Here is a 19,276-nt window from a genome sequence, read left to right on the forward strand (position 1 = left end):
GTAAGGCATTCAACAATTACTTCATATTATTTGCAAATAAAGTTATTAAATTAAGGCACAGGTCTTATGAGGCACGGCTGAGGGGGTATCAGGCTGTGTGGAGAGGAGGAGGCTCCAAGGCAGACCTTATAGTCCTCTACAACACCCTGAAAGGAGTGTGTAGCCAGGTGAGGCTGGTCTGTTCTCCCAGCTAACAAGGGACAAGACAAAGGAAAGGGGCCATGAGTTGTGCCAGGGATGGTATAGATTGGATTTTAAGTGCCCATGGAAGCAGTTCAGCCAACATCCCTATAGATATTTGAAAGACGTGTAGATAGAATGTTCAAGGATATGGTTTTAGTGGTGCACTTGGCAGTTCAGACTTGATGTTCTTAAGGATCTTTTCCAGTGTAGATGATTCTACTCTCTACCTCAAAACAAGCAGGTTAAACTTTTCTTAAATGCAGAAGAGAAGATGCAAATGACATACTACATAACAAACTAGCCACTCTGATGTTAAGAATTCAAGAGCTTGTACTCATTTCAAACTTCCCCGAGACAATTATACTTCACATTTACTTTAGGAAAAGCAAAGCTGACATTTTTGGACAGGAATTCTGAAAAAAACCTACCTGAAGAATAGTTGTATCAGTGAGAAGCTGAATCTCCAGCAACTCTGACAAGCTGCTGACAATGTCACAAACTTTGTTATACAACATCACTATAACTCTTTGCTTGTGGGTGGAACACTTGGCACGTTTTGCTTTTGAACTTAAAACACCACCTAGAAAATAAAACACATATTCAGTAACAATTTCAGTGTTTCAAATACTGGAAAGATGATCTTCCTCACAAAATGCCCCCAAAACAACTGCATGATTACAGCTTTGCAAAAGCAGTTTAGAAAAACTACTCAGTAGCATCAGCTTAAAAGCTGGAATTTCACATGATAAATATTTTTCATAATTACTCTAAGTGCTGGACCTGTGATTTAAAAAAAGGATCTTGAAATTGGAGCCACGCACCTGTGGATATGTCTATGAAAACAAATGGCTAGAAGCTAAATAGCTTTCCTTGAAACAAATCATTACATACATGGCTATACATGGCTAGTCGTATTACATATTACTATGAAATCACGTATTTCAACACATAATAACTACACATAAAAGTTGAACTTCAAACTTCTAAATACTTTAGCTACATTGACATTATTACAGCAAACCAAGGTGCTACATGACTAAGTTCTTCAGATGACACATTTCATTGATTTTTACTCTGTTTCCTCATCCTCAAGCTAACAGTGCATTAATTCAGCATATTGCATGTGATAAGAAAGGACTATTACTATAAAAGCTGCATACAAAAATTCTTATTTCAGAAAGACATTTACATCATCATACAGTAGATGACTGACTTTATATAGCTTTAAATATGGAAAGATTTCTTAGCATACTAACCACCATGAGGATCCACTCTATACACAGGATCATACTGAGGATAGAGAGTGTTCTGCAAATGAAATTTTGTGTACTGAATAACTCTTTCTATTACATCCTCAATATATACAGCTTTAGGCATATTTGGTGATGTCATAATATTGATAGCAGTAAGACAAGCATCAGCAGATTTTGTCACTCTTTCCATAATAAGATCTCGCCATAATCTCTCCTCATCTTCAGTGTCATTATTCTGCAACAGGCAAGAAAAACAGGAGAGTATGAACAAGAAATCAAATTTTTATTCTGACCAAGTTAAAGAAAATAACATTACATTAATATGCTTACATAACATTCATGTATAAAATATTGTATTTCCTTTATGATACTAAAATAATTTATTTTAAAAATCAAGTAATATTTGTTTTTCAAGCAACAAGTTTGTAATGTCTCTCTAAGCTACTGGTCTTCAAATTCCTGTATTCTGTATTCTTCTGTTAAAACACAAAGAAGGTTTCTGTGTCTCATTGGGAAGCACTATGAGGGAAGACTGCTGCATGCTCTATTTAAGACCAATGTATATTAAGCAAAATCTAATTCCTTCATCTGGTGTTTTCTTCAATGGTACCAGTTGCTGCTTTGATCCATTTGATTTCTGCCACTAGAGGGAATTCTTATACAAAAAGACTGTTGCAAGTCCATGAAATCTGTAAGTACACAACTTTTTCTGCTTCATGGACTAACACACCTACTATCAACCTCTTGTCAAATATGTCCTTTTAGATTACCTTAGGATACTAAGTCTCTCTATTACTATGTTTATATGAGGTACCAAAACAAACACAGATGAGGTTAAATATGACAATCCAGCACTACTTAAATACTGTAATAACATTATTACAGCAAAGCTAGGTAGAATTTATCATAGCTTCTCTGGTACAGACAGAGCCTCCAGAGAAAAAGGGTCTTTACTACCTACATGATACCACATCTCAACACTGTTGGTGTTCCTTGTGAAGATCAGAGGTCGGTGAAACTGTAACAGCTTTTTGCCTTTAGAACAGTGCATTCTATACATGATATACATAATTAGAGAATCAACAAAAATTTGCAAATCAAGAGGTCGCTGAAAACTTCTCAGATACAATGGCTTTATGGAATTTGCTACATACACAAATGACACCTTAAGGGAAAAAAAAGTGTTTCCCCTAATTATCATGGAAATGAAATGAAGATTAAAACATCCTCTTCCTGTGAAAAATACACTGACATGGAGGTAAGATATTTTCACTGCACTGGAAAAGTAGCAACCTTAAATCTTCGGAGAGACTTTCTTTGCTACAATTATTTGAATAATTTTTAATAGTTTTAAGAAAATCTAAAACTAGGTTGTTTTTTTTTTTTTTTTTTTTTTTAAAGTTTCTTTTTTTTTTTTATCCAAGTTTGCCTCTGAATTGCAAGCACTGGACAATTTAATTAACTTCTAAATAATTTTGAATTTTACTTCAAAAAACTAAAATAAAAATGTCACTTTAAAATCATTAACATAAAGACTTCATCACAATGAAGTAGACCAGGTAAACCAGTACTTCCTTTTTATGTATTTTTTGCATTGCCCAACACATTCAGAACCATATACTGAAACTTTGAAACCCCTACAAACTATCTAGATGAAAGCATTTAGGTACCAATAATGTGTCTGGTTTTCATGTGCAAGTTCAAATTCTTCCTTTCTGATATAAACTACTACTCTCTTATTTCTACAGATGAGGAGATTTTTTCTTTAAAACTCAATTCTAATCTTGCTGCGATATTGCATTGAATAGAAAGTGTATAAATAAATACATTAAATATGAAATATGGAACATCAGCCTCATAAAACCTCAAAATCTTTGAGCAGTTTTAGGTATACCTGGGAAAAAAACCCATCCTAAAATACTAACTTTCTATTATTTTATTTATGTTGACATTGTCACTTTGTAGTGTAAGAATATTTAAATCTTAAACTTCCTCGTTAATGCTCAGGAGAAAGATAGACTCTATATGAAAACTCCAGTATCTCTTCCATTTTGTAAGGATGTTTTATGGACACATAACAAAGAAATGTCCAACAATGCAAATTACATCAGAATTACCATGCATATTTCAAGATGACTATAGTATCTATAATTAAACAAAAGAAAATACAGTTGCTCCCAATACAGTTAGTTGCCACTGCTACAGTAAAACATAGTAATGACAACTACGAAAATGTAAGTGACAACTATGAAAAATCACAATTAATTGAATTTTGCATCAAGTATCAAAATTTGGCACATTTTTATCACAGACATTATATCAGCCCTTTCACACACACAGACTATTTGAATCTATCACTAAATAGGACTCAAATGAAGAAAACTATTCTGCACAATGGAATGAAATTATGAAATTTCAAACTCACGTGGTTAAGCAAAGTAGAAAGCTTGGATCCATCTTGAATATTCTTTTCCAAAATATTCAGAACTTTTACTGTTTTATCCGTTGAGAGCTAAAACAAATAAGAAACATGTCAATCAACTGCAGGAATAGAAATTATTACAAATTGCTGAAAAGAACATTGAGGAATGAAGGACAGAGCTTGTACAATCTGAATTGTTTCAACTGTAAGGGATTGGCATAAGGAAAATGCAGATACTATCAAGGAAACAGACAAAATATATTCTAGGACTGCAATTAAACTGCATTTTCAACTAGCAAAATCCACAGAAACAAATTTCTAAATTGCGTGTTACTAATGTTGTGTAGTTATTTGCTTCTAGAAATAGAAATTTACCAAATCCACATACGATCTAAATTCTAACTGACCATATAGAGCTTTATTAGGAGAAAATCCATGCTGCATGATCAAGCAGAAATTAATTTCCTGATACTTGAAAGATAATAAAAGGGAAACATATTCTTAATATCATTGTTAACTTCAAAGAAGTAGCATGTTGAACAAAGTAAACTTACTAATCTTCCATACAAGTCTGATTAAATAATTTGTGGAATATGTTAACCTCATAGAGAGCCAGTTTCTCACATCTGGATACTATTCACCATTGGAAGCAGCAAAATATTGATTTTATATAGATATGTATGTATGCGTATGTATGTGTGAAAAACATGGAACAGAGTGAGAATGATCAGGAGAGAGAAATGATCACACCACCCACAAACTACAAAGGAAGGTAGGGAGATTGAAGGAAAATCCAGGAGGAATATTGAAAGTTTGGAATAGTCCGGAGTAATGATAATAATACAGTTTCACACACACTCCACAAACCTAAGTGGTCAAGAGCAGGAAACGAGTTTAATATTAAACTGCCCAATGCCAGGAGCTCCAGGAAGATAAAAGGAAATTTTATCTTTAATTTATTTAATTTAAAATTTATCAAGTTTGCACCAACAAAAGTTCCTCTAGCTGACTGAGGAAGAGCAGGACACAGAGGAGGACCTTTCAGCAAAAATGTCTCCGCTTCAGAAAGAGTAACAGATAGATGTTGCAACTACCTAAACACTTCAGCTAAGTGAGCAGAAGCTCAGCTGTTCTGGTCCATGTGCCTTTGAAGAGGGTGGAAAGTCATTACAGAAAAAGTAAGTTTTTTTATATTAATGAATATTTTATGTTCCAAAAAAGTTAGATTATGAAGAGGTACCTTGTCCATAATGCCCATTGCCTTGATTTTTGCAGATTCACTACCCAACTCACTAAGTTGATGTTTGCCCAGTAGCAATTCCTGTGGAATCTCATCATCATCACCTTAAAAAAAAAGAAAAAGTAAAAAATTAACAGTCTTATTTCTCATAAAACTTCTAGGAAATCAGTATTTTTTATTCCAATAAGAAAATGCTAACAGAAAAAGAGAGCTGATTGTCCAAATAGCCAACAACTAATGGCTCCAAATAATTAGAATCTAACAAAGACTGATAATTACAACTTTTACTTGTATTGAAACAATGAATATGTGTTAAGTATGACTTAACCATACCAATGGTTCTGAAACCCCATTTAAGAGCCTAACATGAGGCATGCTCTTCTGAAAGTCACAAACTAAAAATGTTTAAAATATCAAACCCCATTTATTGCAGTACTTCTGCCATAATTTTCAATTCAGTAGAACAAATCTCTAACTGTAGCTCTGAAGTTCAAATCTGGGCAAGAGCAATAAATGGGAAACACATATGAAATTAAGCACCTTGAGATAATCTGAGTCTTAACTGTATTTAACCTTAGACAAAAATCATGTTACCAGACACAGGAAGATTCAATGACTTCACTTCTAAGGTTGCATACACTATGGCTTTAAAAACTATAGAAACTTGTTTAATATGCCTTTTCCCTTGTTTTAATCCTGTGACAAAGATGTTAGGAAAAAAATTAATCAATATTCCATTATCCATTTCAAAAGAAAGTCACCTTTGGCAACATGAACTACTTCCTTAGACACTTTGCTAAGGAGGCTGTTTTTCCACTGAAATAGGTAAATGATTCAATGTCTTAGCCATAAATTCACAAGGACTCTGCTGTCTTAATTGAAGAATTGTATCTGCCAGTAGCAGATTTGTAATTATGTGCCTCAGACATTGCTAGGAAGAGAACCATCTTGTTTACATATTTGACAGAAGGTAACACCCTAATGACATCCCAAAGAAGTATTCTTTCCACTCCAAGGGAACTGGGAAGAATACTCATTATGGTTATGCCCCTTCTGGATTCTGCAGAGAGGAGGAAGAATGATCTTCAGGCAGCAGCAAGTGAAATTGTAAAGGTAAAGGCCACCACTCAAGGTGCAAGCCATATAAATCCAGAAGGCCCCAGTAAGTTTTGACATGAAATTAAGTCACCATGAAGGAAGTTCAAAAATACCAATACAGTTTTTTTCTCGGGTTTCTAATTGTGGCAAGCATTTTGAAATTTTCTGATGTATTACCAAAAGCTGTAAAATCCATGTCTTCCAGATTTTCCAAAATATTCTCTATTGAAGCAGTAAATCTTTTGAAGGTTGAAGAATCCATCATTTCTGGTGGAAAAAAAAAGGAAATTAATAAACAATTATCTTAAATATAAAGCAGAAAATACAAACTGTAGAAAATAAATCTTCTAAAATTACCTTCAGGTGTTAGTTTAGGTTCATAAGCTTTCCTCTTCTTCTGTTTTTCTTTCTTCTTCATTTTTCTAGCCACTAATTAAGAGAATAAGGAGTAAAACAAACACTTTCTTAAAACTTCAAGAAAGGATTATTTACATTTCTTACACTTGTATTCAATATTGCATGCAATGATGTCCACTTTAAAATATTAAACATATTCATTAAAAAACCACTAGTATTATGGAATAAAATTAAATTCTTATAGTGATCAGTTACCCTCACTGAGGCTAGGAGGAGGAGAATAATCATCCATATCAGAGTCATCGGGACTGCGATTACGATAACGGCCACTACCAGAAATCCTCCTTCCTTCATGGTAATGACCACTTCTCCTATGGTCACCAGAACTTCTCCTGTCATGCTCTTCATACTCCCAAGCTTCATCTCTATCCTTTTTGTGTCTCTTACGAGAAGCTAGAAATAAATGCATTTTCATTTTAAATACAAAACTTACACTTTTAATAGTTCAAAATCAAACATTTCAAAATATTTGAAAGATGTGCAGATGTAAGATTTAGGGACATGGTCTTGTAGTGGACTTTACATTAGTTATAGATTGGATTTGACGGTCAAAAAGGTCCTAAATGATTCTATGATTTGCAAGTCCAACATTCTTGTATAGCTATTCTCCAAATCAAATGGACATTTAGGTTATCAAATACAATTCTGTTGCGGATTACTTATTTTAATGTTTTCTTTTGAATTATAAAAAAACTGTGCTTAAAACTGGCAAAGATACCAGAAAACATTTAAAAATATGGATTTACAGGACATTTGTCTTTTTAAAAGCAGATTAAACAAAGCTGAACAAATTTAAAAAGTTTCATCCTTCTATAAGAGAATACGGAGATAATTTCCTCAGTTATCTAAATTGTGACTGTTACTGGTTATCCATATTCCTATTCAGTGATTGCCTTATCCGTCTAACACACCAATGAGTTCCAATGAGACTTGATAATCTATTTTCTAAAAGATATTCTGTTTTGTCAAGACAACTAAAATTTTGCCTTGGTATATACTGCAGGAAATTTGTGTAAAGGAGAAAGCTGGAGTCAAAATTCTGTGGCAAACAGCAAGCCTCTACCACAGATAATTATTCTAATTAATTTTCATGCAGGACCATAAAGTTCAGCAGAAGAGAACGTTGAAGAAGTTGGAGCAAATATTGCATAGAGATGTGGTGGAAATAAAATGGTGGAGCAGAATGACAGTTCTCTGTTACTTTCAAAGAAATTCTTGCATGTTTTGAAGTTGACAGAGTGGTCAGTTTTAAAGAAAAGGAAATAGATGAGCGGGTAGCTTTCTCCATGTAATCAGCCAACCTTCCATTTTTTAACATGATCAGCTAATTGAGCTACCAAAGAGATGTCTTACACAGACTGTATTGCAAAGCTCAAAATACTTCCAAAATATCACATTCCAGACTGGCAGTGTTTATTGCCAGTTTATTGCTTCTGGACCTGCATATAACAGTCCTGATATTGTGTGTCTCTACCAAAGTCTCCTTGGCATGACTGTATATAAGGTTGTTTCTGAGCAGAATGGCTCAAAGCATTTAGACAGAACTGGAACTGAACTGAAAAGTTCTTACCACAAGCCATTTATTAAGAAATGCAACATACCAGGCTATAGTCAACAGTCAGCCTAGGATCAGAACTAATAAACATAAACACCTGAGGGAACACTTCTGTTTTGCAATGAACCCTAGAGGTTTCAAATTCCAAAAATGTAATAGAGGTGGTTCAAGTCTTTAATATAATAACTCAGTTCAGGTTTCAAGATTTACTGCATCTGGATCAGACTTCTTTGCAGAAAAGTACAGTCATGCTCAGGATGGCAGAGGTACTAGCACTGCCTAAAATGGTTGAGAGAGTTCACTGTGACTGAAGCAGTGGTGAGCCATCTGGGACCCCTCAGCAGGCAGGAATTTCGCTGAATGGTCACACTCAAAGAGCTGCCATCAATGGCTTGACGGCCACATGGAGACCAATGACAAATGGTGTCCCACAGCGGTGGGTGCTGGGCCCAGCACAGCATCATCTCGGAGATACTGACAGTGAGATTGAGGGCACCCTCTGCAAGCTGCAGACAACACAGCATTGTCTGTGCTGTGCATTGGAGGGAACGGATACGATCCAGAGGGAGGGATTGTGACAGGCTCTAGAGGTTAGCTTGTGTGAACTCTTTCACGAGGACATGGAGTCCTAGGACAAGGGGTAGTGAGTTGAAACTGCAAGAGAACAGGTTTAGATTAGAGATCAGAAAGAAAATCTTTATGTGAGGGTGGTGAGGCAGTGAGCAGGTTGCCCAGTGAAGCTATGGATGCAACATGCCTGGAAATATTCAAGATCAGGCTGGACAGGGCCTTGAGCAACCTGGGCTAGTGGGGCATTCCCACCCATGTCAGGAAAGTTGGGAATAAGTTATCTTTAAGGTTGCTTCCTAAACCTAACTCACAACATTCTATGATACCTGGAGTGAATGTACTGGAGAAGAAACTAAGAGTTCTATGGGGAAAGCTTTTACACATCTTAATTGATTCCTTTACCCTCTGAGACAGTGTTTTGTAGAGGCAGATGGCCCTTTCTCCAGTTTACAAATCATCTGTAACACTAAGCTCTGTAGGATGAATTCTGACCCCAGTTACATCTCCACAAGGAAAGTAACTTTCAATATTGCTTTCTGGCAGAATTTTAGATTGACCAGTTTATCAATGCTGCATGACAAAACAGAAAGGGTTACAGTTCTGTGAGCTCTGCAAGACAAATAATGTGAATACTGGAACACCTATTCACAATCACTGCTCCACAATATTTATTTTGAAGTCAATAAAATTGATTAAAAAAGTAAGCATTGATAACATTTCAAGAGTTAGGATTGATTTTATACATAAAGAAATACTATGTGGAATATAAACACGCAATTTCCTTCCAAATTCTGCCAAACATGTACGCAATATCACATTTAGTAATTCCTGTAAGATAATGACTTCATCAATCTTTAATTTCTCCTTATTTAGTTTAATGGCATGTCCTTTCTTAATGAAATATTCAAAGAAACTTCTCCTTTTCTATACTAATCACTATTTCATATTTTTTAAGTTCAGTTTAAGGCAAATAGAATAATTAAGAAACATGTATTTGTAACAATACAAATCTATTCAGCGTACTTGCCATAGATCTTTCACATCTGATAGATCTTTCTTGCCACAGATCTTTCATGTCTTGTTTTAAATTTAATTCAGTTTTACAGTATTCTTTAAGAAATACTGTAATTTATTTTTAAACCACATGTACTCACTGAATTGATTAGAATGATGGCCAGATCTCTTGAGTGGATATACTGAAACTAGAATTCCTCAAGGCATATCATTATTGTGGAAGTTTTCCTTAACTTGTTCTACTTTGTATTTGAGAACTTCAACAGCCACTATGACTAACATATAGATTAAAGTATTTGAAAGTGTTTACAATTCTCTCCATTCCCAACCAACTTAAATAACTTTGCCTAGTAATTTTTTGGTTTAATTCACTATTCTAAATTATTAACATCATATAAGGGTGATACTATATGGTAAACAGAAAATACAGAATTCCTGAATGAAGCAAGTTGTCATTAATCCTTTGCCAAAATTTAGACTGATTACAATTGACCTGAAGACATCACATTCATGCACAGAGAAGCATTATTCATTTATAATTAAAAGGGAAAACAAACAAACAGAAGGACATTCTTTTCAGCTTTTTTTGATAAAGATCAAAGGTAACAGTGTTATAATTTTCATGTGTAAAACCACAGTGCTTATGTTGCATGAAAACTTGAAACATACTAAGAAGCAGAGCAAACAAATCTTTCTCTTTTGTACCTTAAGAAATACTAAACCCCAAAACACTATATATTGTGAAAGTTCATTAAGATGTTCCTACAAACAAAGGTGCAAAACTTGTGAGAAATATCATTATAGGCAAGATTGTTTCTAAGGCTAACAGGTTTCTTCTGTAGCTCTGCATGGATACATAGTTCAGACTAACTAATTCACTTTGTCCTAACAAAGTGCTGGTTAACTGTACAACCACAGAAACGAACCAATTGTACTTCTATCAACAAGCAGGAAATGCCTTCTTAACTTAGAGGCAAATAACAATTTTCTTTTTTCCTTAGGAACTTTATTCAATTGCACAGGAAAACTCTAAGAGAAGCTTCCTCTCTTCCTCTGAAAACAGTTAATTCAAGAATAGCAGAAGCAGCAAATGGTATTTTGACAATTCATCAAGAATAACTTCCATTTTTCAAGGAATATGACAAGAGAAATATTTTAGGAAACATCTGTGCAGTAAGATTCTCAATTTACTATGTTACAAAAATTCAAGAGGGGATCTTCCACTTTTCTTATCAATAAAACTAAGAAGAAGCCAAGAATTTATTCAGTGAAATTTCTCTCTGCGCACACTTGTATGTAAATTCGGTGCTTCTTTAGAGGATATTTTCCTTATTCTGAACAGTTAGAAATGTTTTATGGTACAACTGAAAGCAAGAAAAAATATCTAGGGAGCAGTTTCCAGTAAAGTAATCAGGAAAATAAATTTAACAACCCACTGCTTTTTGTCTTGGATGAAAAATTGCAATCAAGTATTTTTTCTTTTAAAAGAGAAACAAGGGTTCTTGGCCAGGTGGTTATCAGGACAGCAAACTTGGGACTGTATGTTTTAAGGTAGCCAACTTAAAAAAGACGTTTATCTTTTTATAAAAACAAAATATTAGCTTTTTTCACCATAAGGAACAGAATTATGTACTACTTACATTCAAAAGCTTCTTCACTGTCATTATCTTCATCAGAACTGATTTCAGCATATTTTGGTTTCTCATTAACTGTGCTACGTTTACGCTTGTTCATTTTCACACGTTCACAAAGTGGCATGGTGGATTCAATCTCTGCCAAGAGCTCAGGAGGCAACTCCTTTAACACTGACTGATCTATGCTACCTATTAGTGGAGAGTAAGAAAAGCAAATGTGAACCTGAAGACAAAAAAGAGGGACCAATACTACAATCCTGTCTCAGGAACCACTCACAGGATAACCACTAGCAATCAGTTAGATCACAGTTATATAGACCTAAATGTATTTTACAGCCTTTTTTTAAAGTCCACACTACAATTAGAAATAATAACACAATAAATTGCACACACATTTCCTTCAATAAAATATTTTCAGTCATAAAAATGAATTACCTTTGAATTACCTTTTCAATTACCTTTGTAGGATGATATCCTTGCTCTATTCCACAAAGTTTAGTTTTATTTCAGTTCATCCTCTGAATTTACCAGGTTTTCTAACAGTTGTAAGTAAATTATGGATTCTTAGTCCCTCATTAACATTTCTGTTTACTATCATTCATAGTAATTAGTGTACCCAAGACAGTACTATTCCCTTTTCCAGTAAGAACAGACAACCTGTGGCAAAACTTGCAGGGTCATATGCCTAAATACAGGCCAAATCATTGAGAACTCAGCTTTTGCTTCATATTTTTTCTTACCTCCTGCTGGTAGTTTGACGATGCAATGAAAATTGTGCCTGATTTTTCGCAAAACAAAACCGAAACATTTTTTTTTAATGGAGACAAACAGCTAGCTGAACCACAAATCAGGATTCTTTTCCACAGTGATAAATAGGTAGACAATATCACACTATTCTTATGATTTTGAAACAAGATTAAGCCCATGTGCAGTTAGAAAGAAATTTTCAGGCAAAATTTTTCCAATTGACACAAGGAAAACAAATCAATTCAAAAGTATTTCTTTTGTTTATTTGATGTCCTATTTTTATTTATCGAAGAACCTACTATACAGATTTGCAGGTTGTCAGACTAAACTGCTAATCTTTTTCCAGTAGTGGAAGAAACATTTTTGCCTTAAGTGCCTCTCTCTCCTTCTCGATGCATACTATATTATTTAGAGAGGAAATCACCTCCAAATTGTTATGCACACACATTCAGCCAAAAAACCCTATCTCCTGGATGATAATACATACTACATCACTACACTAACTTTCTAAAACTTATGTCCATTTTTGTGTTACTATCCTAACTTTTATTGCAAGATGGATTTTTTCTTTCTCTTTTTAAACATCTTTAATTGGAATTAAAGAGTATTACCATGAGATTCCACCATCAAAATATACTCTCCAAGTCATTCAAAAAACAATTTAACTTCAAATATTGGGGTTTTTGAAGCAACATAGTGAAACATAAACAAAGTAAAGTAATAGTTAAAGTTGTCCCTGCTTCCTTCACATTGTGCTCACTGTTACCTATTTGTGTTAGGTTGCCATCCTTATACAATCAAATTTCTCATGTACCAAAGCTAGTTAAATTATCAATATTGCTTTTGAAAATAATGAAAAACATTTATTGGTGTGGTTGGCCATGTTTCTCAGTTAATGATTAATTTTGTGGGCTATGCACTTGACTTCAGATGGGCGGAAGTACAGCAGCATGGGCAGACCATCTCCTCTGTGTGTACCAGCAGCTGCCTGGATGACAGCCAGGTCCAGGCTGAATGCTGCACAGCTGTGCATCTGAGCACTGTGTCCCCATACTTTGTATGCCTACACAGCACATGAGGAGCTTACACCCAGCCCCAGAACACAGAAAAATTTATATATACAAGTTTTAAGACAATTTCCACAGATTAAATTCATAGAGGGCTCCAAATCCAGGTTCTCTAGTATGTATTTTCAAGTTTTCGACCATTGGTAATTTCATTAAAATCAGCAGGACCATACACATAGCATGAAGTGAAAAAAATTGACTACTTTAAATATTTGTAAAACTAATTTTATCTCTATCTCAAAATTTTCAAGTTTCTATTTCTCTGGTGCTAAATTCAACTACTGCTTGATTTGCACTCTCTCCTGTTACAGATATTTCAGATTACTGTATAAGCTTACCCATTTTTCTTTTATTAGGAAATAGGTAAAGCTTCATTTATTCAAGCAGAGAACACCAGAAAAGAGAAGAGATAGAATTATTATAAAGCTCTCTATAAGCTATCATTGAAGTTTCTCTTTCTGTCACAATGTTCCCCGAAGTAAGTGCGCCACATACCCAGTTTCCTTAGCTGCTGAGGACTGTAAACAACCAAATCTATGGAGTTTTACTTATGCCATACAGAGGCGTTGAGCATGACTGTACATGTATGTACAATTCTAATATATACGGAGAAGGACTTATCAACCTTTCTGAAGAAAATCAAGGATTTTCTGTACTTTTGGTCAAGTCTGGAGCTTGTTAAGATTTATTTTACTCTATTAATTATGCTGTCTTTAGTCAGGGCAGCTCAAAAGTCATTAGAAATATCTTACTAAAATCCTTCTTTAATATCTTTGATTTTATAATGTAGGCAGTGTTTTTTTTCTGTTCAGAGTGGTAAAGAAATACTTACAAGAATTCAGCTCACCTAAGAATCCAGTCACATAGCAATAAGAATTAGGTTATAAAACACATGCTAATGCCTTTTCAGTTTATGGGAAATTTTATAAAACAATTAATAGGATATGAAAAAAAACCTTTTTAAAATCGAAAAATCCATGTACAATCACTTTCAACTTTCAAAATTTTTTGCTGAGTTTGCTAAGACCTAGTAGCTACTTCCATGTCTTCATTCACTTACATTTGGCTCTAGCATGCATGGCTTTTTAAACAGTAAAAAAGACTTCACTAAAAAGTTACTTGATAATCTAATAGAATGCCCAAATATCTCGCTGAAGGACTGTCAGCACCAATGGAAAAACTTCATTTTCTGCAATGTGTGTGATCAGTGTACACCATGTCTCAAATGACACTATAGGCATATGTATTCTTCAGATGTCATTTACACATAATTTCAAAACTTCTGCAACTGTTAAAGGAAACAACTGGGAAAAAACCCAAACAAACAAAACCAACCAACCAAACATCCAAAAGAAAAAAAAACCTAAAACACGAACAAACAAATGAACAAACAAACAAAAACCAGAAGAAAAGTACCATCATAACAAAATATTTTTCTTATTGCCAGGAAGAGCATTCTAACCAACTCCACACTGATGAGACCAAAGGGAAGACACAGAAGAATAATTCATTTCACAGAACTGCATACATGAACAGTCACTTCTACAGTGCTTCTCCAAACATATGCAATGCTCTCCACAACTTACATGCAAGTTACTTCCCAGAGAAGAATAAATTCTTGGTTTTGCTTGATTGCTAGCATCAAAAAGTTTGTAAGGAAAGATGTTAATGAATCTTCATCTACTACTCAATGCCCACTAACCCTCAAGATAACTTGTTTTCTCACCAAGCATTTCTTTACAAAATATAACACAGTTAAAGATCAATCAGAGAACCTCACTGAGAAACTAATTAATCTGTAAGACTGATCTTATATCTTATTATAGTCAGGGAAGCTTTTCAGAGGGTTTTACTGTGCATAGTAGAAAAATTTCTATAAATATCTAGAGGATATTTATATATTCTATTACTATATATTATATATATATATATGTATATGTACATATATGTGTGTATATATGTATATATATAGTAATATATATATATACATATATCCCATTACTATATATCCTAATACTATTTATATAAGATTTCTTTCTCCACATATGGCTTAAAAAACTAATGGAAAAGAACAGATCTGATTCACAGCTCAGTATTGTGTTTTGCAGCTTCAACTTTGTAAAACAGCTTTAGCTAATGTTTATGCATATGCTATCTTTAGGAGGATCCAGTATCAATTTGTGTTGACTTTGCAAGTCAATTAGATCTTCCTGATCTTGGCAGATCATCCTTCAAGAGAGATTAAAAAAGATTAAGAGAGAGTAAAAAAGGTAACATCCTTATGGACTTTCGCTGGGTCCATTCAATATGGACAGCACAATTATTTTTTGATTTAACAATCTCATATTAGTGCTCATATTAGTTTCACCTGGCTTGATGTTACAACTTTCAAACAAGCACCCATGGAAAAGAGGATGATTCTTACTGATGGTTAGGTGACTTTCCAGGATCAGAGAGGCTGTTTCTGTCATGAAATCAAAATCAACATGAGTAAACTCTTATTTTCTCTTGAATTATTTATCTTTGCTTTCCAAACTATGGAACATAACTGCATGGTTTAGATCAGATCTTGGTACAATTTCTTGTGAACTATGAGACACCAAGATTAAAATACATTTAGAAATCTAAACTCTGAATTGCTATTTTCGTACCTATGAGACAGTTACTACAGTGGAAATATAAATATATATTTCTGTTTCTGCAAAACTGCAGTTAATGCAAATTCATATTTGTAATCTCTCTCTGTATCTTGATTTTAAAATGCACCTTTTCCAGCTATGAAGACATTATATGAAAGAACACACAAGGGTGTGAGAAGGGAATAATGCCACCTGTTTGGGGTGAGGATATGAATCTTCCCATTTCTCAGCATTTAGAAATTGAAGTCTGACCACTGAATTTCTATACTAGAGAACTGTCACTCGTCTTCATTTGGACATTTAAAAAAAGCCCTACTGACTGCAGCTCAATTTTGCCCTTTTCTTGCTCCTCTTTTGTTACAAAAGACATTATACCTGCCACTGGACTTTTCTTATTTTGCCAATGACTAACGTATCCAGTCTTGTTATTATTTCAGAGACACTAAGCTCACCTTCCTTAAATATCCTCTCTGAGCATTTGAGCATTAAAGGATATTCCTCCCTTTTCTAATAAAAGCTTACAGTCTAACTATTGTCTTATGTTAGGCATATACATGCAGGAAGGAAAGCAGTTTCTTTCTGGATGAGCTCAACCAACTTTGAAACCTGTGCTAAATGAAATAAAATATCCTTATTCTATAAGAAGAGTGCTGCTATCTTGTTGAACAGCCATGCCACTGTAGCTAAAAAAGCAGAGATTTGAAGGTTAAATCTACAGCAAATTCTCAGCAGATAAAGTTGTGTATTAGACAAGGAACTAAAAGAAAAATAAAAGAAAGGACAGAAGTACTTCCCTGTGTTATAAACTGTTTAGAAAATAAACACCCTTCTAAAATAGCTAACTATTGTTGCAGCATAGCATTCAGGCACTGGAATGCAAAAGGCCACATGAGTGCCTATAAACTCATTAAAAGGTCGCTGGTTGAAGTTGAAAAATCTTCGATTCTTTCTCAAGTGTGCAAATTTAATGATATAATTTCCACCAGGTTCTCCCTTAAAATGCTCCAGTGTGTTCTTTATACGGTGCAGTGAGCCCCTGGTGATAAGTCTGCTGCCCAAGAGCTTCACATTTGTCAAAATAATTTTGTGCCCTGAACAGTTTCAGGAACAGAACGGGAAACACAGGGAAAACCCAGTAATTTTTATAGGTGAATTTAAGTTCTGAGGACATGTCTGCTCATATGATGGAAGTTATCTCAATACCCTATCATCAGCTGAAAAACACATAATCAAATGAATACTGGTGAAAACAAACTGAGTAGGACATTTACGCTCTTTCCTCTCCTCTTCCCCGCTGTAAAGCTTACGGAAGGGTATACAGCTACATCCTACAGGATGTATCCAAAAGGATATAACCCTCTATTGAGTGCCTTACCCTCTTCTTTTGACTACATATGTGAAGGGATAACTCCAGAGCTCACTTCAGATATACTCATGCCAAAAAAAGGGCGGAGACTGAGATGCCCTCACCACCACCCAAGGGGCTGCACATACAGGGATTCTCTGCTTCAATCAATTCAGCAGGATGGAGAATGGCAATGTTAGGGAGAAGTATGTCCTACATTTCACGGAACCTGCTGTAACATATTTTTTAGAACAATTCTTCCTCAACTGTCCCAACAGTAGCACAATGGAAAGGCTCCCAGCCTAAAAAAAAAAAAAGGAGTTTCAGACTCCCTGCTTTTACTCCAGTCCTTAGCTCAGGCTTTGAAAGACGGGATCCAGACAGGCTGGTCAGAGAAGGATCTGGACATGGTAACAGAATAATTCCATGATACAACAGAGGTCATCATTAACCACAGCTAAGAAACATAGATTCAAGAAGAATTTTAAAATAGTACAAAATACTCTGAGAAGAAATAAACATTTTTAGAAGGAGGGAAGGAGGATATTTCAAAAGGAAACTTGGAAATACCCAGGCAGAGAGCAGGGAACACATCCAACACACACTCTCTCTAAATGCCAAGAGAACTCACATTTAGATTGGCATCAATGATGTTCTCAAGCTATATGATTACTGTAGGAACTTACTGCTGGCCTTATTGCTGACTTTTCGTCTGTACAGAAATTGATAAAAGGAGGCTACAGTGGCCTAGCTTTCCAAGATGCTATACAAAAAATAAAGGAATACTCAGAATAAAAAGAAGGAAGGTTGGCAATTGAAATAAATATAATGCTGCACAAACTCCCTTGCTTTTATGAATCAGTGTTGGGGGGTGCTTCTGAATTTTGCTGTCATTGCTTTTGAACATATGCATTGAAATTTAGGCCAACTCAATTTATTGTTAAAGAAGTTAAGGTATTTTGTACAGTTGCAAAACCCAGCATGCAATTATCTGTTAATATGCTTCTATTAATACTCCCTTCAGTACTTAAAAGGGGCTTTCAAAAAAAGGAGGGTGGCTTTTTACACTGCCAGATAGCAATAAGACAAGGGGGAACAGTTTTAAAACAAAACAGGAAAGACTTAGTCTAGATGTTGGAAAGAAGTTCTTTACTGGGAGAGTGGTGGGGTACTGGAACAAATTGCCCAGGAAAGTTGTGGGTGCCCCATCCCTGGCCGTGCTCAAGGCCACGCTGGATGGGGCTCTGAGCAACCTGATCCAGTGTAAGGCGTCCCTGCCCATGGCAGCGGGTAGAAATGAGAAGATCTTTAAGGTAATTTCTAACCCAAACCATTTGTTGACCCTACAATGATTAATGTTTGGGATCTGAAATTTATGACTAATTTATTTTTCCAGCCATGTATTCAGGTTGTTTACTGAGCCTGAGACAAAAGATCTTAATTAAATAAAATCAGATTATTCCTCAGAATTTCTCTTCTTATAAAACAAAACCTTCTATATAAGGAATATAATACAACCAAAATCTTTGCAGAGAATAAGGAAACCAAAACCATTATTTTACTTCTTATCTGTGACTTCTAGGCACATCAATGCTAATTAACACATAAATGCTTATTTTTCTTACTATTGCATAGAAACATTGTCAGTCCTTATCACTGCAAATATTGCATGAAGCTACTAGTTTTGCTTCTTCAAGATAACAATTACATAATGAACAGCAACAAAAGATTGCTGATGTTTTAGCTTTAAATATAAAATAGTACAGGAAAATAGCTCGAGAGATGATTAAACAGAATGTATATTTGAAGAAAAGTTATTCAATGAAAACAACAGTTCAGTAATTTGAAAGACAAAAAAGGTTCCGTGCTATTTTTTTCTGTTTGCTGGTAGTATTCCCACAGAGCAAAAAATAAACTCCAAATTTTAAGTAAACAGTTTTAATTTTCTGACATGAAAAGAGTCAGCTAGAACAGCTGACAATGTTGAGCAACAGAAAAGTTAATTCTCCAGAAGCTAATATGAGGCTTTTTGGTATTTGTATTTAGTCAAATTTATCTTTTGGCTAGAAGAAAATTCAAGCCAAAAATTTCA

At 34.6% G+C, this 19,276-nt stretch overlaps 1 protein-coding gene across 4 annotated transcripts in view; it reads right to left on the bottom strand.

Annotated features, from left to right (window-relative positions):
* Positions 1-19,276, bottom strand: part of NIPBL (NIPBL cohesin loading factor) — a 147,963-nt gene that overhangs the window by 31,229 nt on the left and 97,458 nt on the right. For all 4 annotated transcript variants that reach the window (XM_058044612.1, XM_058044613.1, XM_058044610.1 and 1 more), the window contains 8 exons: positions 11,393-11,575; positions 6,809-7,006; positions 6,554-6,625; positions 6,374-6,463; positions 5,099-5,202; positions 3,862-3,948; positions 1,440-1,671; positions 612-763 (listed from right to left, as the gene is read on the bottom strand). In XM_058044612.1, the coding sequence (XP_057900595.1) occupies positions 612-763; positions 1,440-1,671; positions 3,862-3,948; positions 5,099-5,202; positions 6,374-6,463; positions 6,554-6,625; positions 6,809-7,006; positions 11,393-11,575 (1,118 nt within the window). The remainder of the gene's footprint in view (positions 1-611; positions 764-1,439; positions 1,672-3,861; positions 3,949-5,098; positions 5,203-6,373; positions 6,464-6,553; positions 6,626-6,808; positions 7,007-11,392; positions 11,576-19,276) is intronic.

Source organism: Melospiza georgiana, chromosome Z (genome assembly GCF_028018845.1).
Source record: "Melospiza georgiana isolate bMelGeo1 chromosome Z, bMelGeo1.pri, whole genome shotgun sequence".
Classification (NCBI taxonomy): Eukaryota; Metazoa; Chordata; class Aves; order Passeriformes; family Passerellidae; genus Melospiza; species Melospiza georgiana.